This window comes from Pezoporus occidentalis, unplaced genomic scaffold (genome assembly GCF_034315485.1).
Source record: "Pezoporus occidentalis ecotype Australia unplaced genomic scaffold, CSIRO_AGI_Poc_V1 ctg35, whole genome shotgun sequence".
NCBI lineage: Eukaryota > Metazoa > Chordata > Aves > Psittaciformes > Psittacidae > Pezoporus > Pezoporus occidentalis.
The window spans coordinates 6,073,722-6,099,525 of record NW_026915483.1 but is presented as its reverse complement, the minus strand read 5'-3'; the positions used below and the strand labels follow the sequence as shown (position 1 = coordinate 6,099,525).

At 38.6% G+C, this 25,804-nt stretch overlaps 1 protein-coding gene and 1 long non-coding RNA gene across 5 annotated transcripts in view; one reads left to right on the top strand and one right to left on the bottom strand.

Annotated features, from left to right (window-relative positions):
* Positions 1 to 25,804, top strand: part of LOC134169618 (contactin-3-like) — a 103,157-nt gene that overhangs the window by 65,582 nt on the left and 11,771 nt on the right. For all 4 annotated transcript variants that reach the window (XM_062630349.1, XM_062630351.1, XM_062630352.1 and 1 more), the window contains 8 exons: positions 1,277 to 1,480; positions 1,792 to 1,894; positions 2,856 to 3,040; positions 11,103 to 11,239; positions 13,419 to 13,548; positions 14,796 to 14,946; positions 20,947 to 21,074; positions 22,504 to 22,679. In XM_062630349.1, coding sequence (XP_062486333.1) covers positions 1,277 to 1,480; positions 1,792 to 1,894; positions 2,856 to 3,040; positions 11,103 to 11,239; positions 13,419 to 13,548; positions 14,796 to 14,946; positions 20,947 to 21,074; positions 22,504 to 22,679 — 1,214 coding nt within the window. The remainder of the gene's footprint in view (positions 1 to 1,276; positions 1,481 to 1,791; positions 1,895 to 2,855; positions 3,041 to 11,102; positions 11,240 to 13,418; positions 13,549 to 14,795; positions 14,947 to 20,946; positions 21,075 to 22,503; positions 22,680 to 25,804) is intronic.
* LOC134169621 (uncharacterized) overlaps positions 7,237 to 25,804 on the bottom strand; it is a 640,302-nt gene continuing 621,734 nt past the window's right edge. The window contains exon 7 of the long non-coding RNA XR_009966955.1: positions 7,237 to 7,248. This is a non-coding gene — a long non-coding RNA (uncharacterized LOC134169621). The remainder of the gene's footprint in view (positions 7,249 to 25,804) is intronic.

Sequence of the window (25,804 nt, the reverse complement as noted above, 5' to 3'; positions counted from 1 at the left end):
GCTGGTTTTTAACAGTAAATACTTCCCAACATGACAGAAGTTAAACTCTTGAGAAAAGTCCTGACCCTGTTAATTGTTCATACACACTGCCCCTGTGAAACTATGTTAATGGAAGGAGTTTAAATATTGATAGCATTAAATCCAATTATGATAAGCCTTTTTATTTAGTGCCCTTTTTGCATTAGCCAGTCCATAAATATTTTAATAATTTCATTTATTGTATGTTTTTTTCATCCACACAATCCTACCTTGTGTTAAGTTGCCCTGTTAGCACTTTTCCTGAGTGTTGCATTCGTACTCAATACTGACAGTTAGGAAGATGCCTGTTCTCCATTTCATGGCCGTACCCAAATTTATGCGCTTTCAAATTAAACCTGTGCAAAAAGGGATGATCTCCATTTTGTAGGGGCAGTGCAAATGCTACAGGATATTTTAACATGACAGCAAGTCGATCACGCTATAACGGTCTCCAATTAGCACTTGCAGAAGCTGTGAGCTTTTTATAAACTTGGGTGAAAGATTATGTCTTGCCTGGGAAACCATTAAAAATTGATTTCCTTTGATAATGTAGGATAGGAATGAGACAAACACATGGCCTCACACAGGAAGGCGCTTTTGCCAATTAAAATTGGACACACAGAGCTCAGAGTTCTAACACAGTTTTTGCCAAATGTTAGTTTATTTTTTTTGAAGTGTGGTTTTTCCTTTCTAATGACCATAATGAAGGGTAGTGAGGGCTGCTTTGCCACGATATACAGAGATTTCTAAAATGTAATTTTAATGGATTTTTGTTTTAAAAATACAGATTTGTTGCGTGTTGAGCCCTACTGGAAATTTATGCTTCTTTTGATATTCCTTTCACTTGCATACACCTACACTGTTCTATCTGCTAAGCATCTAGCTAAGTTGTTAAGTAGCTACTGAATCATAGAATAGTTAGAGTTGGAAAGGACCTTAAGATCATCTAGTTTCAACCCTCAAATGAATGATGCTTCCATTTTAGCCAAGTGTGGTCTCATTGTTGCTGCCTGCTTTTATTTCCATGTATATCAAATAGTAGATAAAAAAAATTATCTATGCGTAAATCACTGAATTCCTTTTACCTTTTTCTTCTGCCAGAGGAGATCCAGATTTTACAGTCATTAGCTGTCTGGTCCTGTTTGTTACACAGTACAGTATTGTAAAATATGGTAATGAAAAGCCTAATCTTTGAAGGAAAAAAAAAATGTGAAAAACCTTACCGAACATCTTTACTTCTTGTTTTGTTGCCAACTAGAACTGTCATTTGCTTGGATCTTCAATGAATATCCATCATTTGTGCAAGAGGACAGTCGGCGATTTGTATCTCAAGAGACCGGTCACCTCTACATAGCCAAAGTGGAGCCGTCAGATGTGGGAAATTACACCTGTGTTGTAACCAGCACTGTGACCAACAGCCAAGTTCTGGGGTCACCAACGCCTCTAGTGCTGCGCACTGACGGTATGACTTCCCTTCTGCACTGTGACTAAGTAATGCATCTAGTTGTCATCTGTGAATGTTTTTGTCTCTTGCAGTGTAACTTTTCATGTATTCTCAGAATACTGATTGCTTTATAAGAAGATAAAGTATTTTGTGTTGCATGCTTCTCTTTCTCTGTGAAGCCTGGCACTGAGTTCACTTGCAGGTCCCTATGATTCTCTCTGTAAATGGAGTGTGAGAGAAGTAAACTCGATTTTTAATGTGATACAATACTAAAGTGAGAAAAAGGTCTTTTAAAACTAAAAAATACCTTTTTCAATTGTCTTCTATAGGTGTGATGGGGGAATATGAACCCAAAATAGAAGTTCAGTTTCCTGAGACACTTCCTGCAGCTAAAGGCTCAACTGTGAAGCTAGAATGCTTTGCACTAGGAAAGTAAGTTTTCAACTTCATCCATACTGAAAGTTGAAGCAACATAAGGGTTCACCTACACAAGAGATATGGAGTTCTCGCAGTCATACGTGGTCTGAAGATCATATTTTGGTCATCATAATGATGGCCTTGGGATAAGAGGGCAGATTTTTGGAGTAATTCTTGATTTTGTTTAGAACTAAAATGCGTATGTTGCCAATGCAGGAATTTACGTTTAATTTCAAATTATTTTGAAATTTAATATCAGTGCAGTTTTGCATATCTCCTTTGACCTAACTCAGCTTTCTCTGTGTAGAAGGAGGTGAAGTCTGTGAGAAGTCTCTGTTTTACTGTTAAATGTACTTGATGCTGTCATAATATTGTTCTTCCTTTATACCTGAAGTAAAGATTAAAATGCATTTCACTTCTGAATGATATTTCACACACAGTTGATATCTTTTCTACTTCACAAATGATCTGAGAACACATTTATGTTACGGTAAATGTATTTACGTACCACTTTGTGGTTTATTTGCCGACAGCTTTGTCAGATGTTCGTAATTGTAAGTGCCAGATTGATAACTTGATCCCATGCTATTGCTTTGGGTCCTCAGCTAGGTGAGCGAAGGTTTTAAAATCGGAGAATGACTGTTGTAGGATAGGAATTTCAAAAGACTTGCCTTGATTCTCCTTCCATGGCAGTCACTGGTAAATCTCACCTGTCTTAGGGGGAGCCAGTGAAGAGTTACAAGAAATTGCCGGACACTCACACAGATATTCATGGAAAATTCAGTATCACAAATGACAGCAAATGAAACAGAACCGGTGTATGCAAATCTGTTGCCATAGTGTCTCCCCATCTGTCATATACAGTACGAATACCACTTTTAACACAAGCTTTTAGTCACTTCTGAGTTAAGTATCTAATTTTGACAATCACATACTTTATGCAAAGCTGTTTAAAATCCCATTATTCTCCCTTTAGCCCTGTGCCTCAGATTAACTGGAGAAGAACTGATGGTCTGCCATTTCCAAGTAAAATAAAACTGAGGAAATCCAATGGCATGATTGAAATCCCTAATTTCCAGCAGGAGGATGCAGGACTATATGAATGTATTACTGAAAATTCAAGAGGAAAAAATATTGCAAGAGGGCGTCTCACTTACTATGGTAGGAAACTTTCTTTCTCCCTGTCTCCCACTCTTCTTTGCACATGAAATGCAAACTGCCCTAGGGTACTTTGGGATTTACAGCTTCTGCAATACTACCAAGCATTTGTGCTTAAAAATCCATCCATGGCATCTTAACTGCTCGCAAAGAATGAAAACTTCTGCACAGGTTTTTTATAACATTTCTAATAAATGCCCAGGCTCAACAGGGTTGCCAAGTGTAGTGCATTTATTTGCACTACAACTGTAGTGGATTTATTTCAGGGATCATTTAGGCCTTACATTTACAGGAAATGCAAATTTTTCTTGCTTTAGGAAAAGGTTACTGATAGATATTCTCAATTCCTTGCTTTCAAAATGCCAATTTTATTTTAAAATTAGTAAATAAAGAGATAATACAATCCAGCATAGAAAATTAAATAATAAGAGATTTAATAACTTGGAAAAAGACAGGGTCTCTTGTGCATTTAAGGCTATAAAGTGGAATGAGTATCAGCAAAGCACACTGGTAGTGTTTTACAGCTAGAGTGATTTGCAGCAAAGTGGTAATTGACAATTTTTGTTAAAGCCAGATCTCAGCAAATACAATTTTCTTTAGGTAAATGGTAATTTTAAGAGTGTTTCAGACTGTGCTTTGTAATGTTACCCTCATGTAGGAATATTTGAGGAAGGAGATGGTTTTTATGTTGTGTAAAAAAGCACAGAGCATATCTACTCTGCAGCTTTGAGCAAATGTGCTTTCTGTTTACTACTTGTGTATGGGAAGCTGCTGTTTCCTAGAACACAGAGACTGCTGCAATGTAGATATTATCAATGAAGGTTTTAGTTCAAGACACAGCAGGTTTTATAAGGTTTATAAGGTTATAAGACTTCCAGCTTCTCAATATTTAGACTGAATCAATGCTCCATCATGGAGTTGGACCAGGGGACTTTGAGTAGCCTGAATTTTTAATATACTAATTGCAATTACTGCTTTTTGAGAAATCCTATTAATAACACAGAGCAAATAGACCGAAGATGCTTCATCTGCCACCGTCATCTGTCATTCCAAACTTGGCACTATGCATTTGATTCTATAAAATGACTTTTATTAACTACTGGAAAGTTTCGAACAAGTTGTGGTTTATATCTGGCTCAGTATTTCTACCCAAGTTTTAAATCAGGGCAGTTGTAAGACACAGTGTTAACTACATGCAAAATTGAGTAGGTTTGTTCATTAGTCCTTGGGGTATAATTACGATAGTGCAGAAGCTTGATATATTTGGTCTGCTTCCCAAGTTCTGTTTGCTCAATAAAGGAGCTGAAATAAAGGATGTTGCAAATCACTAAAAGCAGCAAGTTGCAGTTTTGTGACAATGTGAACATTTTCATTACAAATCCAGAAAGGGATTTGAACCCTTGAATAGAGTTCATATTCCAGTATAAATGTCTGCCCATCTTAGATTCATCCCTTATATGGATGTTTATACTGAAAAGAATAATGAGACCTGTAATGGCATTAATGGCACTCCAACTGTTTCGTTTCATTTGTTCTGCTTAATGAAACCCATTCTGCAGAATTAAGTAGATTTAAGTAATCTTTCTTATTTTGTTACTTGCTTTGTTGTTGCAGATAAAATGCGAATAAGTCAGTATTCAGGATAGGATCATTCTAACACTTTTTGATTTGGAGGATTTTAATTCTGTCTATAGCTTAATAACGTATAGCTGAAGTTAGTATTTTCTGATGGCTTGTCACTGCACCTCTTATCAAACCTCAGAAATATGTCTGGTAAAGAAATTTAACCATATGCCACTCAGTCTTCCAATAAAAGATCAATGTTTAAGGAAGTTGTTCTAAAAGCAGATGAGGATTTGGGGAAACTAATGCAATATACTGAAGACTCAGACTAAAAAATATCCATCTGCCAGAAAGTGGGTACCAGTACTGGCAAAGATGACACAAATCTGTGTGGTAATGTTAGTGGTTGTTGGCTGCTGTTAAAACACTTTATTGGTAGAAGTGCAAGACTAATGTCTGCTAATCATATACAGAAAAATACAAGCATTGCAAATGGACAAATGCCATTTTATTTCAACAGTGACATCTTTTATTTTCCTGTCCTCAGTAGAACAGAGCATGTTTCTGGCTTACCCAAAAAAAGAGTCAAGAATTGGGGTTAACGTTTTCCAGGTTGTCGTAGTGAAATAATGTGGAGAGTAAATTAGGGGGAGAGGAAAAAGACAATAATTTTCCATGTGACTGAAAACCAGAATGTTTTTCTTTCTTTACAGATTTGAAAGATTCTTTGTAAGGGAAATACAAGCTAATCCTAAACAAAAGCTTGAAACATTTCATTGCTTTGCTGTGAAGCAAAGCATTCTTATTTTCCTGATTAGTTTCATGAGCTGAACCTGTAAAATTTGAAATCTGAAAATTGGGTTTTTCAGGCCATAAATTTTTTTGATTTAAAAAAAAAACCACAAAACCAACCCACTTATGTTTGCCATGCTGTCCTGCCGCTTCTTCCAATCATGAATTATGGTCTTGAAACCACAAATCACTTGAATGTAGGCTCAGCTTTATTCATGACCATAGCAATTTTCTCAAGAATACATATAAATATGTTTGGTTTAGAAGTTCTGTGCACATCTGTAACTCTCGTCATCAAAATGAGTTGTGGGGTTGGTTTTTGTTTTAATTTATTGTGGGTTTTAAATATAACTCTCAACCCCTAGTTGAAGGCTATCATTAAAACAGATACCCTAAAACAGATATTCTGAGTTCTTTCATACCATAACTAATAGGCTATTAATCTTTCATTTTTTCTTATGAAGCATTTTAACAAGAAAAGCCCAGCATCAAATGTTCAGGTTTTTGTCCTTTGTACAGTTCCAGCATTTGTTTAATGCCAGTTTTCCCCTCCAGGGAGTTCAGAATGTGCTAAAAATTGGACAAATTTTCTAACTTTGATTTAATATAAAACCTGAATATGTAAATTATTTGGTTTCACTTTATTAGTATATTCCATTATTATTGCTATTAGCCCTTTCCATAAAGAGATAACAGAGGAAGAAAGACTCCATGTTTCATGGCATGGAAAAATGAGAAGAGATAAAACAATTACATTTTTGTATTTTGAGATGCAGTTAAACATAGAATCATAGAATAATCAGGGTTGGAAAGGACCTTAAGATCATCAAGTTCCAACCCCCCTGCTGTGGGCAGGGACACCTTATGCTAAATCATATCACCCAAGGCCTCGTCCAACCTGGTCTTGAACACTGCCGGGGATGGAGCATCCACAACCTCCCTGGGCAACCCATTCCAGTGCCTCACCACCCTTACAGGAAAGAACTTCCTCCTTATATCCAATCTAAACTAAAGTTTTAACCCATTCCCCCTTGTCCTATCACTACAGTCTCTAATGAAGAGTCCCTCTCCAGCATCCCTATAGGCCCCCTTCAGATACTGGAAGGCTGCTGTGTGCCTAGAGATATATGAGGCAATTAATTTAAAGCATAATTGAAGAGAAGACATTCTTAATTAGTATGTGCTGTTTTAATGGAACTCATTCTTGACACTGCCAAGGCAAAATGTTTAACGGGGAGAAAAAAGTTCTGCTGCTGTGGTCTGTGATAGCAGAGGCAGACAGCCCAGTAATATGTAATTTTTGTTGTTCATGGAGATGTCCTCAAAACATTAACTGCAAGGGTTGAATGACTAAATAATATTAAGGAATTGCTGTGTTTGATCAATATAGATTTTAATTGTTGATTCTGTCTAATAATTTAATTGCCTTGCTACAGAGACAAAACTTACATCTCTTTTTACATACTAAAACTTTCCTCAGTGATGTAGCAATTACCTGTAACTTGAGACCTTCTTATTTTTGAGTTGAATACACATAACAGACATCTTCAGGGATGTTTTAGATGCTTCTCTAGGCACAGTTTTAGTAGAAAAGTGTAATTCATGCTTAAGATCATTTGAAGATAAATTTCATCACTGTGGTAGGCATTGGAATGAGTGTCATAGCCTGACTTTCAGATATGCTGCACAGAAAAAGGAAGGTTAAATTTTCTGGTTGTTTTGGTTTTTTTTTCCCAGTATGCTTCATAGCTGCTTTCTCTTGAACTATGGAAAGTTCCTTTTGACTCTGATTTATTGCCCAACTGCTGAGCTGGCCAAAGGTATTTTCAAAGGAGATTTCCAGTCCAGTTTTCATACTGTATATTTCAAAGTAAAGGTATGTGCATAAGCAGACTGCATCTTATGTGCAAGCCCCAATTAGGGACTGTTCTGGAAAGGCTTCCCCTAGTCCTCTGCCTCCAAGCAAAGGCGTGACAGACCTCAGTACTCTCTGGGAGAGCACGGTGCCTAGACTAAATCAGGGGCCTGAAGCTCTACCTTTTCTTCATGCTGTTCTGTGGCTTACAGAAGTACAAGGAGATTTTAATTGGACTTTCCTACTTTGAAGGAAATCCTGTATAAAGCCACGTGTTGACGTGCACTGTGCGTGGTACCCCACAAGCTACTTGCAAATTAAATCTTGACATCAGCTCCTTCAGCTGCTTCCAAGAGCTTCGTCGTAGTCACTTATTGCAGTTGGTCTTTGTTCACATCAACCTCCTCAAACAGTCATTGCAAAGGGTTTCTTAAAGTATGAAGAAATGGTGCTTCCTTATGGCCTACAGGGATGGCCTAGAGCATAATGGAACAACGTTTGTTTTCTTCAGGAAGACCTGCCAGGTCTAATTAGCTGGAAGAAAAGGGTGATCATAGCCACCAAAAACAAGATGACTGAATCTTCTCACTGGGATAAATTGTACGAAGTTACGTAGCTGTATCACTTCTTGCCAGTGGGACCACAAGTATTGCAAGGAATATATTAGGCAAAAGCAGCTGAAGCACAATACAGGTTGGTGCTTTTCCAAGTGACTGACCATGAGGATGACAGATAACCTCCTTTAGAAAATCAGCTACCTACAAGTGTCTCATCCTGAGGGAACTCTATATGAATCTTTTATGAAGATCGTACAGCAGGTTCCTAAGAATTCTTAATATTATCATACAATATGGATTCCTGTCACAGTCTTAGATCCTGCACTACAAACTCCATTAACATTAACTTCCAACCTCTTGACTTACAGGATATCATCTTTTTTTCATCTCAATGAAAATATGTTACCTGCTTGCATATTACTTGCTTAAGGAGGAAGAATGGTGTCTCCTCAAAAAGATCTAACTTACAAGCCAACACAGTAGCTCCATGAGAGAATGAGGTCTTGTTACCAAGTCATTAGTCTCCCTTCAGGAGCACAGATGTGGCAGTGGTGGTGTAACCAGATGTTCTAAGCAAATGTGCCTGATGGTGACTAGACCTCAAGAGGATTAAAGCTTTATATTCAGAATCATTTAGGTGCAGTCAGACTCAAGAAAAAGAACATTGCTGGGCATGGAATGTCATGCTTATGCTTTGACAGGGTGGACAGGTCTACTGATATATGACCTGTGCACTTCTGTTGCTGCCACGTGGACCATCTTTATTTTGGCCAAGATTCAGAGCATTCAGTGCAATATTCCCAGCTGGAATTGCCCCTGTTTAGCTGCCTTTTCAGTTTTGAACTGATTAGTTGAATTGTTCTTTTTCAAAGAGTTTCTAATACTTTCACAGCCTTTTTTAAAGACTTTTGAGATGTGGCAGATTGAAAAGGGTATTTTTCGTTCTGCTGAATTCCTTCATCAGTAATTTGAAGAGAAAAAGAGCCTTCCTCAAGAAAATCACTGAAGTCTACATCAACACTCTTGCCAGTGAACAAACACCGTAAATTTCTCACAGTGTGGCTTAGATAGCTCTGTTCTGTTCATTTCTGCTTTGAGCGGTTGTCTTTCCCACTCTTTCCATTTATCATATGTACCATGGAGACTTCAGAAGCCCTCCTATAGAGACTGACATGAAGAGTTCTAAGATGAAGATTTATGGTGTAGGCAATGTTTTTGTTATTAATGGAATTGAATCCAAGATCTGGAACTTGAAAGTAGATTATAGTTAACCTACTTCCAAGTGAAGACAGGCAGCAGATGTGAAATACTGCACATGTATGGATTCATCAATAATTCAAGCACTGTTGCTTGTTGCATAATATTTAGGTATGCAAAGTGCAGGAAGCATGCCGATGTGGAGTCCTGAGCTTATCTCACCTTGACACATACGGGGCAAATGACACAAGATAAAGCAATGGCTCTTTCTTGAACTCCAGTGTTGTTAACAGTAACTTTCAAGACTGAACCAGAATTAACATCAGTAAGATACTACATTTGTCTGGGTCAGGTTATCCAGTCTTTTAGACCAGACCTTGATAAAGAGATAAAGATCAGTGAAATGTGTTAACCCACATTGGGGTATAAGAGATGTATAGAGCAAAAGAACAGAAGGTTTCACTATCAGCAAATACTGGTTGAGTTCCAAAACCTTCTAAATTGGTATCTCAGTGAATACATTTTAGTAAGTTCTTTTATGAGAAGATAATCCTAAGTATGTATACGTAAATCACAAATAGCATTAATCCTTGATACTATAAAAGCATGATACTGTACATGATGATGTTGAGATCCTATTGCTGCATTGCAGAATATATAACAGAGAGAAAATTCATATATTAGAAAAGAATGAATCTTTTTTTGATGAAGTTAATACCAACTCCCATCCAGCTGTCGGTCTGCTGGTTTTGCACCTATGGCAATGGAACAGGTTCAGCTCTCAACTGTACTGTAGACATCCCTCGTGTCTATAGGCAAGTCATTAATTTCCCTGGTCTGAAATAATTGCTGGTATAGCTCCATTGTAATAGGAAGTTCAACAGGAATTGATCTGACCTTCTGTGCTTCCAAAACTCACCTATAAAATAATATTTTTTTCCTAATGTATCACCAGTTATTCCCCACATGCACACACACATATGTGTGTGTGTATATATTGATGGTATATATTGATATATATGTTATATAGATGTATATGTGTTATATACATAGATATGAGTGTTAGGAGATTCTCCTAAATTACCAGTTTAGGAAAATCTTTAATCAGATCAACTCTGGAACATTCTTCTCCCCTTAGCTATATATTTTCAACCAAATTTCATCATACTTATCTATTTTCTCCATATGCAACGGCCATTTTCTTGGAGAAATAGCATATATAGGTATTACATATCTCCATATGATACATGTAATTCTTGGTAAATGAGTAAGTTCAAAGGAAATTCACACGAATTAGCTGTAAAACAGTATTGTGCTGTTGTGTGAAATAGCACTAAAGGAATATTCTTGTATTTCATGCAGCGATATCTGTTTGCCAAATGACTTTTTTTCCCCTACCTTATGAAAGCTGTAACAGATGTTTTAAACTTTATCTTTATAGTTGTAATTGTATTTTAGGTAGTTCTGAAGGCTGTATGCTATTAATAGATCAAGATTTCGTATAAAAATTAGCTGTTTTAATGGACTTTTTAAAGGTCATATTCTGGTTTGCATCACTGAAATGCTGTGATAAAACTAATGCTTTCTAGAACAGTCTCATATATCCACGTATTCATCCAGTTAAGTACCGACTAGAATTAGAAAACAATTTAAATGGTATTTAGACCTGAGGCTGACATGCCATTAATTTTTTTTTTAGGGCTTAAAGGATTCTCTTCAGCATTAATTTGATGATTTAGCTACATCAATTTTTTAATTCGAGTATCACCACTCATTTCTCCATCTTACATTTACCTCAATTTCAAAGTTGTGTTGTTTAATCATGACTGATTTCAGTACTGGTTTCAATACTAGTTCAGCTTTAGTGATCTGTAATCTCAGTTTTCTTTGGGTTTATTGCTTGTAATAAAAACGTATAAAAGGAACAGGGAGCAATTTGTTTCTTTAGGTGACTTGAAGCAGAACCAGTGAGAACGTCTGTTGGTATAAACCAGTTTACACAGCAAACTGATGAGTGCCATGCAGATTAAACCTTTGATTTTCATATGGAACAATAGCTTTTTAGGGTCTTTGTTGATGAGGATGTATATTTCATCTGCAGCAAAACCTCACTGGGTCCAGACAATAAAAGATACTGAAGTTGCTGTAGAAGACACCTTATACTGGGACTGCAGAGCAAGTGGGAAGCCCAAACCATCGTATAGGTGGCTGAAGAATGGAGAACAACTGTCAATAGAGGTAACACTGTGTTTTGAAAACATGATGCTATGTAAAATTAACAGTGCTTTATGTGAGAATTTGCAGAGGTCCACGTAATTAGTTGAATTACTGGTTTCTGTATGTTTGTTAAGAGCATCCAGATTGAAACATCAAAAATTGCAGTACCAGATGCACAAAGACAAATGGACAAATATATCCCAGCTAAAAGCAGATTCAAAAACAATGATAGAAGCGTCAGAATAAGTATGTAGGGAAAGATTGGAGAGGGAAGTTTAACTGAAGTTATGCCTTAAGAACCATGAATAATCAATAGAGAACTTAAATTATTTTACTATACTTGCTGTTGGTGTTTTGCTAAAGGTAATGAGAAAACATATTCAAACTTCCTGATGAAAAAAGCAAATATCCTAAAAATTCACAAGGTCACAATCACTTGATGCAAAAATGAAATCTAAACTTCAGTGTGACACAGATTTTTTTTTTAATACAATTATTAAAATAAATTAATGGAGAGTAAGGCATTTGGTGACAGGAAAAGATGCTGTACTTGGAAGATAAGGTACTTGGTCTCCCAAATCAGAAATGCAGAAAAGCATCTGATACCCATATTGATTTTAAATCTGCCCAGTTCAGGTTATCAGGAATATAAACTATGAGCAGTAGCCCATCACAGGAAGGCATTTTGCCTTTGGCCAGTGCATTGTCCTCAATATTGGCACTCAGAGGTGAAGAAGAAAGAGCGACTGTTCCAGTAAATTTAGTGGATGGTTATGACATTTGATCTAAGCACTGAAAAACATTTCCTGTCAGAATGTTATACTTAGATGCTCGCTCAAAGGAATGGTAGTGTTTTGTGGACAGGTTAAATACAAAATCTCATCTCAGTGACGAGTGTTAAGTGCATTGTTATGGTATCACTTAGGTAATGTTCTTTTTTTACCTTGGTAAGTACAAAAATATCTTCTCTTGTTCAGTCTTCCTATTTTTCCACTTTTGAGTATTGCTGTTCAGCTTTTTGGCATGATGTCAGGGCATTAGCATGGCTTACTCTGGAAATATTTAAGGACTGTAAACTGTAGAACTAAGTCTTTGAAAGCTGGCATTGAGGAGAAGTCAGAGAGGAGTACTCTGTGTACAGTGATCAGTTTCCTTCAGCTCCTTGAATGCAATAATTCTTCATGCTGGGTCTCCACCACCAAAATCTGCTGAGGTTGTTCTGCTTAGCTCCCCTTCTCCATCTTTGTTAAGGAAGAAAAAGAGGAGCAGCATGGGATGCTAGAGAGAGGATCAGGACATGGAGACTCAGGCTTGTTCCTCTTTGGGATTGTTTTGTATGTGGTCTAACTGGCTGAGCACCTTGCACTAAACTGGGAGGGGACCTGTCAGGGAAGGAGCTGAGCTAAGTTGTTCTGTCTACCCAGCTGTGGAGCCAGCTCTAGGTACATGCCCTTAGGAAAAGGCAGAAAGTGAGTACCATTGCATTAGGCCTGGTAAGCCATGTCCAGATCCACAGAAAAAAGAAATAATGGGAAAATGTTTTTTTTTTGAGCAAATAATTTGTTGTTTTGTCAGTTATTGTTTCTCAGTTTTTCCTCAAAGGAGAAGCTCCTTTGGTTTTGTCTTTGTCATTGGTTCCTTTTCTAACCATTTCCTTTCACTCCATCCTCAGATTAGTCACTTCTTACCATAATTCATACAGCTTCCCAAGAATAAACAAGGTCACCTGTTCTTCAGTTGCTTTGTTGGCTCTAAAGCACTCAAATACGTGTTTAATGACTTGGAATTTTTTCTGCATAGTATTACAGAGAGCTCATTAGCAAATGGCATGTGTGAAATCTCTAAATAGTACAAAATGCCAGTGCCATCTGTATAGTTTGGATGCTCTGGTCTGTCATGAGGAGCCTCGTCTAGTTTTTATCCGTATTTCTGGGGAAATACAAGGCTATTTGCAATTGCGAAGCCTCTGTGAAACCGAGCAAGTTCGAAGAATCGATTTCATACTGTGTTGCCAAGTCTCCGTATTTGATCACCGTTTCCATACCATGATGCAGTCGTGTCACTCACTTTGGAGCTGTTGTTATGATTAGGCTGTTACATTTACCCCATTTTTTTGTGTTTATGCTGTCCTATTTCTTACTTATTTTAAATTTTCCACAGGGAATATATCATCAATAAAGATATTTTTCTTAATATTCAGGGAAGGATCCAAATTGAAAATGGTGCACTTACAATATCAAATCTAAATCTGACAGATTCTGGCAGATACCAGTGCATAGCTGAAAATAAACATGGTCTCATCTATTCAAGTGCAGAGCTCAGGGTTGTAGGTAAGATTTTCCTTTTTCACTAACACACAAGCTTCATTCTCCCACTCCACACCCCCTCCGCCTGCCTCATGTTCTACCACATCATGATCTCAAATTTAACTCACTCAGCTGTTATCACTGAAATAAACATTTTTGTCAACCTAATATCTTTATCTGCAGTGCCCAGGAATTGTCTCATCTGCTTCCAGAGGATTTGCAGTCCAATCATTCATTGCTTTAAAACGGAACACAGCTAAATTATTCATTAGGGGGAGAGCAGAGATGGGAGCTTGGACACGGGCCTGAAGATTAAAACCGCTTGCATGGTCTGGAGGCAGCCCTGACTCCACACATCAGTCAGCAGCACTAACCTCCTGCACTGCAGTTCCAGTGCTCACTCCCAGGGCAGCTACATCATTTTAAAAGCAATAGGTTGCTCTTGTGTGCAGCCTTTCTCAGTTGAGGGGACAAGGGGTTGTTGCTCTGTCATTCAAAGAGTGCGTGCTTCAGTCTAAACGAGTGACAGTCATTTGAGGGAAACACTGAATTTGGGACTGCCTTACATGCGCATATGCAATTTCTACCTCCAATGTAGACTGATTTCAAAACAGAGGCCTGTAAGAGCAGTGTGTTTTGGGGACATGAGTTCTTTCTTTCCTATCATTGCGGTTACAGTCAATCAGCAGACTGCTCCCTCAGTCGTGTTCCCCTAGAATACTGAATTTCCTTTAGAAGTTCATTGTTAATATAGGTAGAAGCCACATGACTTTTCCTGTCAGTTAATGAAAACGATACACACTCAGGATGTGCTGCGCTGTCATTTTATGTCATTAAATCTACCTGGTCTGGCATGCACTTTCACACAAAACTAGAAGCCAACCAGTACCCTGAGTTTTGATGGGACTGCTGGTGTTGACTGCCCTCCCTGAGCTTACTCAATCAAGTATGCTCACGTTCAGCAAAGCGCAGTGTTAGGCACGTGGTTAATACTTGTTGGGCTCACTGAGCTTCACTTCAGCTGAAGTTCCTGTGATCTCCTGTGCAGGCTTCATTAGGTGATGTACTTTGCATAACTGAGACCTTTATTTAGTACCAGTATGAGGAGGAGATATGCATAATTCTCCAATAGAAAGGTCTGTTTGAACTGACGAATTCAAGTTTTTAATTATGTTTGGAATCTGAGAAGTGTCATGTCAGCTCTGAATAGTAGTAGCATTAATATTATTAAAGATGCTTTATTTCACTGTTACTGTACCTTCTCTTTGTAGCTTCTGCTCCAGATTTTTCCAAGAATCCAATGAAGAAACTGATTCAGGTTCAAATAGGCAGCACAGTTGATTTTGAATGCAAACCCAGAGCTTTCCCAAAGGCCAAAAGTTCCTGGAAGAAGGGAGGTGAGCAGCTACACGAAAACGAAAGGTATCAAGTTACATTGGTTTATTTGTTTTAATCTTACAAAAAGCTTGTTTCTGTCTTTTAGTGCATTAGTGTTGTCTGTAGATTGAAATAGTTGTAAAGTCTTTCTGAAGACTGTCTAGCTGGTGGAGTTGTTTGGTTGGTTTTTAATTGTCATTGTACCTGAGCACTGAGAGTGCATGTGTATTGCTTTCTTTAAGGTATAGGACAGGTTTTATTTTCAGGGTGTTTTTTTAGAATGTCATGAATAAAGAGAACTAGACAGTGAAGAGCAGTGGAATACAGGGAGAAGTGAAAGCATAGGAGTCACTGTAGAACATGCAGAAGGAAAGACAGAAAATGGGAATTAAATTGCCTACTGAAAGAAGAAATGCTTCCCACCAGGATGCAGCTTTGCACCTCTGAAATAAATAATTTGGGGTGATGTAATAAGCAGAATTAGCAAGAATTCTCTCCTCTGACCTGGCAGAGGTCAATTATTGCCCCGTATTATGGTTATAGTGTGTATACTTGAAGCATCTTGTACTTACTCAGGCTGTTCATTGCCAAGCATCTTGTATTATAAAACCTTTACAAGCTTTCTCTGAAGTACCTCTTATCTGCAGTCATTACACCACAACTCGGCTTTGTTCATTCCAAATTAATCTGGAGTAGCTTCTACTCATAGCAGACCATAGTCCCCCAGGTCTCCAGGTAGAGAGAACAAAGGATGCAAACCATAGTTGCCTTCCTGTATGTTCCTCTGTGATGAAAAGCTGGCCTAAGTCATGTATATCTCTTGATGGATGAACTTCTGTTTTATTCTTATCCTTCAGAAAAGGAGGATTAGACAATTAACCAAGGTTGAATGCACTTGATGCTCATTTAACTCATCAAAACCAGAAGACATATCAAAATGTGATGCAACCTAGATAACCCCCTGAAAGATTTATTTAAGTGTTTTATATACGTATATGATTGTTAACTGATCTGTAATACTGGACAGTTGTTGTGTGTTGGCTGTAGTGGGTTCTGTGCTCCTGGCTCTAATACCTGTCTGGACATAGATTAATACAAGGGATTTTGAGATCATGTGGAGGAGCAGTGATTCAGCTGTAAACAAATCCACCTTTATTCCCAGAAGTTTCTAGATTTACCAAGACCAGAAAAAGACAGGAAGATGCTGAAAACTTTAACTTTTCTGAAAGGCATTCCAGTGTAATTCTCTTAAAAAAAAAACACAAGTTTTAGCATCTTTATTTGGGGTGAAATGATGTCAAACGGGGGGGGGGGAAGAAATAATTCATAAAATCCTGAGTGATTCTTAGAAGTATCAGTTACTGGATTTGTCTTCCCTACAGTCTGAATTAAGTATTTTCATTTCATTTTGTGTTGGAGTTTAAAATGCTGTATTGTGGGAATTAATGCATTTACTTACTAGGACTTCAATGGGAGCTTTTTTTTTTTCTCTCCTCTGGCTTTCTTGTTACTTAATCTGGTTTAATTTAGTTTGAATTTGATTGATACATAAAAGGCAGTTTCGCCCCACTTTTCCACTGCTCCTTTGTACAGAAGTGCTATGAACTGGAAAGCAATATGTTTGTCCTTATTATCATATCAATAAGGATCTAAAATATTTGGCTTTGCTGCTGAATAATCTGTCAAATAAAAAAGGCAGTGATTACGTAGTTTGTTTATTTTAGTAATAACTTGTTCCCATTGACAATGCCTTTTCATTCATTAACAGTTTAATTAATGACACCAAGTTTCAAGTGACAGTCTTGTGGTCTTGGACCTTGAGACATATTCCAGTCCTTAGCAGTGTATGTGGTTACACTGCACTAACAATTCAATTTAACAGGATTTTGGTAAGGTAGTACTATATAAACCTATAGATAGGTTCCTGCTCTGTAAACCAGTGGATATGGGACAGCAAACGCAGAGTAGCTTGAATACTCGTACATTACAGATACTAAAGTTGATAAATCTTGGATTGGCATCCTGGAGCACCACTTGCTGTCTAGTACCAGATAATAGTTGTTTTGATAGCTGGAAATATGAAAATTTGGGACAGGTTGTGACAACAGTAAAAATTTATCAGTATGAGAAGTACATGCACTCATTTCACAGTTGGATTTCTCCGTGGTCAGTTATGACTAAGGTAACTAATAACAAATTACAGTGCCACGAATAAAACCTGACAGACTGGGCAGAATTAATGGAGAGTGTAACCCTATGGAAGTCCCTCAGCTGTCTGGAAGATCTGTAATACAAAGTATGTTCTCCCAGTTTGGGTGGGAAAGGAAGACTTTGATAATTACACCACCATGGGCCTCTCATGTCAGGAACCCTGAAGTTGGTTAATCCTTCTTCCCATTCTCAAAGAGCATGGGCATGAGTTGAGACATTTGGCACTTGTAGGTTTTAGTTGGGGGGTGGTTGGGTTTATGCCATCCCTTTGACTATGGAGAAAAAGAAAATCTTCTCAAAGATTATTTTGCTCCAGAGTTAGGAAGAGATGATTTTGTTAATAGTTTGATCTGATGACTGAACAGGTCCTAAATCGGTCTCCAGTGGTGCAAATGGGCATGTGCCGAAGCATTACTCCATCATTTATCTCTGGTTTACAGGGCTGAAAGTTTCTGCCATTTGCCAGTGCATCAAAAATGTGCAGGTTTTGGAAATGGAATTCAGTTTGAGAGTTGCTGGCCTTCAGCAAAATGTATTGGAAAAACGACTGCAGATACAGGGAACACTGAAGGATGCATTAGTTTCTTTAAGAGATGTAGATCACTTCGTGGCAGCGGGCCAGCCACAGGACATCTGTTTTATCACAGCGTGTGAATATCTAATAATTTTAAGTATACTAAAAGCTTTGGTTTGCCTAATGTTTGAGCAGGAGGGGTAGGCCTGTTTCTGGGTTTAGTGTTTTCATAGGCTGTGTGCTGCATTTACTGTTTTGTAACTGAAAAAGTGAAGTATTTCTCTTTGGAATTTACCAGCAAAGATTTTATTTTGACAATATTTTTGTCTTGGATTGGTTTGGTGGTTGGGTTGGCGGGGGGGGGGGGGTTGGTTTGTTTGTTTGGGTTCTTTTTTGTTGGTTTTAATTTGGGGAAAACTTGAATCTTAATTATATTTTGGTTTTAATAAGCCTGTTGCTTAATTATTTTAGGCAAGCTACACTTGCAGATAGCTCAGAGCACTCTAAATGTGATTTGGTTTAATTAAACAATAGACATAGATATCTTCTGGTCTGTACCCTGATGCCGGTGTTTCCTTTGTCTGATCTCAGGCTTTCTCAACACTGTTGGGGTTTTATTTGGTTTTGCATTTTTCCTAATGGAAACTGCTTCAAAGTAGATGTTGCAATACAAGGCTTCCCAAAGCATACAGATAGCTAGAATGTCCAACAACTCAGTAGCTTGCTTGCAACAGTAATTGATATATCTTAACACCTTTTATGGATGTCATTATAATTACCTGTACAGTGTATTAATCATGTCTCCAACACATTTAAAATACTCATAAACCATATGGTAAGATTTAATTAATTTAAAATGTTCCATCTAATATAAAGTGCAGCCAAATATTACATATTTTCTAAAGTAAGTTAATGAGCCTGTGAGAGGTCGGCTGTGCTGAGACTGGTGAAGCAGATCACAAATATGCTTCCAACACCACCATGTTGGCTCAGGTACCTCAGCACTCTGGAAGACTCAAGGATGGTTACTTTCAAATGCAAATGATTAAACCATGTATTTATAACTCTTTCTCCCTCAAATAAGATGCTTTTGTCTGTTGCTCTAATAGGCAACTTGTTATATCTTCTAATTTGCATCTGTTAATGTCATTATTGCATCATCTTTGCCCAGAGGAAGTGGATCTCAGCTACAGCATGAAGTGTTGCAACACCTTTTTTTAAGAGAATACAAAATTCAATTCAAAATAGTTAAGAAAAGCAACTAAAAGTTGCAGTTATACCTAGAGGATCTTTAACTGTAAAGAGTAGTGCAGCTGTGGAAGGAATCCATGTAAAATGCACTCTCCACGTGGCTGTAAGGGTTAGGTGAATTTGCTGTTAGGGCAGGGAGCACCATAACTACAGAGCCATGATAGACTCCCACTGCTGGGGTCTGCAGTTAGTGAACATGGGTTTGGAGGATCAGAGAAGTTAAGGGTGAAAGATAAGATCACCGAACCCATCAAACTTGAGTCATGTGCTGCTGCCCTTGTTTACCAGCTTAATCATTCTCTGAAATACAGATTCAGCTGTATTGCTATTAAAAAAAAAAACATACCCTTGCAACACTGTATTATTTATAATCTACCAGTATAAATAATTAATGGCAATGCAGCTTACTGAAGCATATACCTTTTATGGGCCAACTTTTATTTTGGGAATGCAATTAGCTTTTAAGATGGCGCATTCAGCAGGGCTGTCCTAGCCATGCTACTTGCACATCTTCACAGGCCTGCCCTGCAGCAGTTTCGAGCTGTTACCCTTCATCAGCTACCACAGCACATGTGGAGCTTCGCATGAAGAATTACTTACACTGGACTGTTAGTTACAGTGCATGAAGATCAGAAGGAATCTGTTGTTTTCAAGTGAGCTTTCTGCTTTTCCCAGGCTTGGGACAAGCCTTGAGAAGAAAGGCAGTGACCCGAGCTCCCACCTAACACAGCAGGCTTCCCTACCTACTTTTTTGTAGTACATATTTAACTATAGAGAACTGAATCTCAACTGGGACGAATGATGGAGCTCCATTAATACTCATCTGCCTCAAGTATGTTACAAAAAGCAGCAGGGGTGTGTGTTTAATTAATTTTGCTCTGAATACAGAAGCAGGTTAACAGTGAAGTATATGTAAGTGAGAAGGTGAAATCTTCCTGACTTTTCTGAGAAAGGGACGATAGCAATGTTAAGTCTGTGGTATTTGCTGCCTTCTCAGCTGATAGTTACTCTGACACCTGTGTAAGACTGCAAGTGATGTGGTTAGAGGTTTGCCTGGAGTGTTAATGGTGTTTGCTGTTCTGCTGATTCTGTGTGTGGGTGTTTGGGGCATTTCCAACATACCTTTTAGCTAAGATGCTTAGGGAACTAACATAATAGCCTCACTGGGATTCATTTGGTGCCTTTGAAATGGAGTGATGGGTTCTGAGGGAGAAGCTCTGAGGCTTTTTTGACTTAGGTGTATCAGGAAAAAGTTTACTTTTTTTTGTTAATTAATCTGGATGTTTTTATATACAGTTAGTTATATAGCTGCTTCGGGTTATCTTAGGGAAGACTTGGTAGAAGGCTCTGCATCTAAGATATGACAGATGGGAGGTCTGGAAACAGGGAAGGAGGGATTCACATTAGCCTTACCTTTGCATTCCTTCAGTGCTGTTGTCTAGGATGTCATCTGCTGTTGGGATGTCATACTCTCCTGTGTCTTTACTGTGGGTCGTATTTTGTCCACATTTAAACATGTCTCTGGTTTGTTCCATGCTATCTGTCTGTTAGGCATGACTCTCACTGGCAGAGTCCATGTGGGGTGGAGGGAATTCTCTTTCCTTCCAGGCCTTCCACAAAGCATACCTCTGTGATGTCTGCAGGTCACTCCTGCTCAGCATAGCTGGTAAAGTGAGACAGAAGTCTGCAGCAGTGTGAAGCCTCGGTTTCCTTTCTAAACAAGTATGGAGTTTGTACTTGCTTGGGCAGAATCCTAGTCTAGAGAGTCAGTTGTGCAGATGAGCTATTGATACCAGTGCAGTCAGAGCTGGGCTTTATCTATGAATCCTGAGAAGTGAAAATGTGGATTGTTTGTGAACAGTTCTACTGTATATCATACTAATGGCAAATGGTTATTTCAAAGTTACTGGGCAAGGCATGCAGTCCAGTCTAGTCAGATGGATTTTAGATTGCCAGCCATCAGGTTGGTGATTGATGCAGTTGTAGATACCTGTGTAGCAGTGTGAGGAATAAAGTATTTGTCTACAAACCAATGCTGAATCTTTTAAAATCTCTTCATAATTTTGTAGAATCAAGTTATTGAAGGATGGAGGACTAAGAATAGCCAACGTGACCAAAGTTGATGCTGGAAGCTACACGTGCCTGGCAACAAACCAGTTTGGAACAGCCAGCGGCTCAACAAACTTAATAGTTACTGGTAGGTGAGCTGGAACAGAGGGTCATCTGTGAGTTGTAAACTGAACTGCAAACTCTGCAGCAGAATTGTGTGTGTAGAGTCTGAGTTTCCTTATTGGAAAAATAATACTATATGTGGTGGAAAGTAAAGACTGAGAAGTTGCGAATTTAACAATATAAAAAGATTAAAAGATCTTTGTTAGAAATCTTTTTATTAGTTGAGAGGAGACTGAGGGGTTTTCCTTGAAAGAAGTATGTCTCGCATGCGAGGGAGTTCTGAAGGCTTTTCCTCCCTTCTCTCCCTTATCTAAGTACTAAATAGTGCAATTGTGCTTTTTAACTTTGGGGGATTTTTAATTTGCTGGGGAAAAGAAATATGGGAATATAAAAAATATTTGAGGTAATTCTGTATTCCAGTCCAAAATCTGTTTAGGCCAAAGGAACTGTATGCTGTTTGCTTATGGAAACAGATGTGGTAGAAACTCTAGCTGCAAGGAGCAGTCAGGGACTCCATTGGCAGTGAAATAGAAAGTCTTTCAAAAGCAAATTGTATACATAATTTTCAAAGGGGTTCTTGTCCCTTCCTATGAATCATCCATTACTTGCTGCTGTCTGAGATACTGGACTGAAAGGACCAGTAGACTGTGAAGTTTATCTGAAGAATTTTTTTCTCATTATCTTCTTTTTAAAGACTGGAGTATCTGAAAGATTTTCTAAACTCGGAATGATCTAATATCCTACTGCATTACATATCCTATTTATCACATAGATCCAAACAGAGTTATTTTGTTCAGTGAATTAACAGCTTCACATTTTCAGACTGTGCTCCTAAATGATTCATGTCCCATTTTATACAAATAATAGAATTATGTACAAAGGAGCTCTAGAATTAAATTTTATTTACACTATTTACAGTCCTTGACATTTTTCTTCATTAATGTGATTCTGGAATAACAAGCAGCTTTTCTTAATGACTCTACTTATGTTCTATGCAATATATAGACCCAGATATCTAATGTGTTGTACCCTATGTGGATTTCCTCTAGTTTCCAGATTTTATTAACTCCTTCGCTCGCTCCCACTTATTAATCTTCCCAGTGGCTGCTGCTATAGCTTCCTGCCCCAAAATGTGGGTGTTACTGCTGAGAACCACACATGCTCTTGAATAGCAGTTTCATTGCTGTGGGTTACAGTGCATTTAGCTTTCTAAAGTATATTGGCCTGTGCATCGCAGGTCAAAATTTGCCTTTTCAATGTCAAGGAGCTCCTGCTGATAAACGTGCAAGGACACAATGCTCCAACAAGAGGGGTCCGGCAGCAGCATTTATATCCCAGCTGCATAATTTGAAGTGCCTGTCATTAATCAGATTTGAAGTACTTGGTAGGATATTAGTAGCAATCAAAGCTCAGCAGTACAGGAATCCAGTAACTGATACTTCTGCTCTCAACAGAGCCAACAAGGATTATTTTGGCACCTTCCAACATGGATGTCACTGTCGGAGAAAGTGTCGTCTTGCCTTGCCAGGTTCAGCATGATCCTCTACTGGACATCAGCTTCACCTGGTATTTCAATGGAACACTCACTGATTTTAAGAAGGATGCTTCCCATTTTGAGAAGGTTGGAGGGGTGAGTTGCAAACACCTTCTCTTCATTTGCCTTACGGATGTATTCAGTATAGCAAGGCTTGATTCTTTTCTTTTGTCAACACAGTAGAAATAGGACTTGGAGTATTGTGTGCAATTGTGGTGTCCTCAACATAAAAAGGACATGGAACTGTTGGAACAAGTCCAGAGAAGGGCCACGAGGATGATCAGGGGGCTGGAGCAGCTCCTGTATGAAGACAGGCTGAGAAAACCGGGGCTGTTCAGCCTGGAGAAGAGAAGGCTGCATGGAGACCTCATAGCAGCCTTCCAGTATCTGAAGGGGGCCTATAGGGATGCTGGGGAGGGACTCTTCATTAGGGACTGTAGTGATAGGACAAGGGGTAATGGGTTAAAACTTAAACAGGGGAAGTTTAGGTTGGATATAAGGAAGAAGCTCTTTATTGTGAGGGTGGTAAGGCGCTGGAATGGGTTGCCCAGGGAAGCTGTGAATGCTCCATCCCTGGCAGTGTTCAAGGCCAGGTTGGACAGAACCTTGGGTGACATGGTTTAGTGTGAGGTGTCCCCTGCCCATGGCAGGGGGTTGGAACTTGATGATCTTAAGGTCCTTTCCAACACTAACTATTCTGTGATTCTATGATGTTTCTCATCTCCTGGGCCTGTAGAATTTTCTTTTGTATTGGAGGGAAATCATTCACTGAGCTCTCTTGCTGCCCATAACCCATCGTTCAGAAACCTGGTATTATAGACCTGATGTATTTTAAGTTCCTACCTCTGTTTCTGCATCTGACCCCACATGATTTTACTTAAGATCACATAAAACACAGCACTGAGAAATTAAGGGGCTTGACACAGACTTCGTGAACTTCAGCCTAAACTTGAACAAAACCATCCCATCTTTCCTTATTTTTCCTGCACTTGCATTGCTATTATATCCCTCAGTATTGTGCCTGAGCCTCCTCAGGTGAGAAGCTGCGTATTTCATTAAATATTTCCAGTGCAGAGATGCTGTGACGGGTAGGGTGACGTTGATAGTTTTTAGAATTTAGCCTTCTAATCAAAACATGAAAAGATGAAAAGTAAACCATTAAGACAGATGAAGGACCTATCAAGAGAATGAAATTAATTACAACAAAAGATCTTGCAAAGCAAAAGCCATGGCCAAGTGAAAACAAAACAAGCACGAAACTGGCCATTATAAGCCTTCATAAAGTTTCCTTTCACATGTTCTTGCCGGACCTCTCCTGCTATAGAGGAATAGCAGTGGGTTAGACACTACTGCCATTGAAACCGACATTTCAGCACCTAACTCTTTTTGCCTGTAAAACCTTGAAAGATTTAGCATTTAATCAGCAGACACCAAAAGCACAGAGCATTCTGCAGTTTGCAATTGATTATATATAAGTGCATGTGGAGATGATGAGATTTCCTTGTAGGAGCCATGAGATACTCATATATCATGTACGTTCTCACAGAAATGTTTTGGGAATTAGGAGCTGACCATCTGTCATGTTGTAATGGGAATGCTCCGATTTCATAGCCCGTTACCTCCCTGTATTGCTACATGGGCTTTATTTATTTAGTAATATTTCCCCCCGCTGTACTCTGATTGTGTACACAAATAGTAATATTGGATAGGGAAGGTTAAAACCATACCAAACCCTGGCTGTGACAGTTCTACTGGCTCAGTTGAGGCTTCAGAAGCTGATTGGAAAATGCAGTGCTTTTTCTCACTACAAGTTCCATCTTTTTCCTAAAACCAAACACAGACATAATTCCAAATTATGTCTTGTTTAGGTGTGAGGTTTTTTTCACATTTCCCCCACATACACACACAAAATCCTCAGTCAGTGCTGAATTAAAATCCAGGGTGAGTATTGCCTGACTCAGAACTCTGAATCTACAACTTCTTATTTGGAAGTTTGTCTTAAGGGACATACAGAAATGGAATATAGACATTATAGGGTGCTTTTTTAAACTCATATTTGAGTAAAGAGGGATTGAAGCTTATTAGCAGAAAACTTCATAGGTAACCAAGAGATCCACAAAAACATTTTATGGGCTTTGTATCACACTGGGGTCAGTGGAATAATTTCATCTGGAGTTATATGTGGGTCATGGTAAGTAAATACGTATAAATATGTTCTAACTCTTCCAATAGTTGCTGTGTGTATTTGTTAAATGAGAATCTCTCTGCAAAAGTAACTCCAGATTTCTTGGTTGTAAACATGGCTAAAGGAAAGCAGTTTTTCAGTGGATAGATTTCTATGTAGTGGTGTCTTGGAAGTCCCTGTCACGCATGCCTGAGGTCTCCAGCATGTAGTATAGCAGGAATGTTATGGGACCACCACCTGGTCTTCCAGATGGTCAGAAAAATACAGGATGTAACACTGTCTTACTGCTCTTTTTTGGGTTGTTTCTTGTTTTGTCAGACACATGATTTACACACAGAGTATGGCAAGCCAAGCAGATGCCAAATTTTGAACAGGCTGCCTCTAAACTGTTTCAGGTTATCACCTGCACATGGAGCCCAGCAATGGCTGAGCTGGTTACGCAGTCGGGAGGAGCAAAAGCAATTTCAGCAGCTGTTCATACTGCGTGGGCTTCTCTGTATTTGTATTCTGTGTAGTGTGGAGAAAGGAAGGTGATCTTACTGTCACCTGGACTTGTCCATGCTGACAGAGATTCAGTCTGGCTAGGCAGGAGTGCAGATATCACTGATGGTCTGCAGAGCCATGGGAGGTGAGGGTGGTGGCTACACGGGAGCATATTTGGGGGGGGGGTAATTTCAAGTAAAATTACTCTATTTGACAGTCACCTTTGTCAAGATGTTTTAGATTTGGTTTCCTAAAGTAAGTTTGTGTGGAACATGATTTGCTTGTGAGTATGCATTGCTGCTGTTGGTCATTGTCTGAATATCCACTTAGATGGATTTTAGATTGCCTTCAACCCAACTTCTAATGCGTTGTACACAATCACTGCTCAATTGTCCTGCAAATGCTTACATCTGCTTTCACAGACCAGCCATTGTGTTTATACACACATGGAAGGGGATCAGGGAGAATTGTTTTCAGCTTGTGTTGAATAGTGAGGCATTGTACGGTTGAAATAATGGGTGTTAAACAAAGGAAGATAATCAAATGGTTGGAA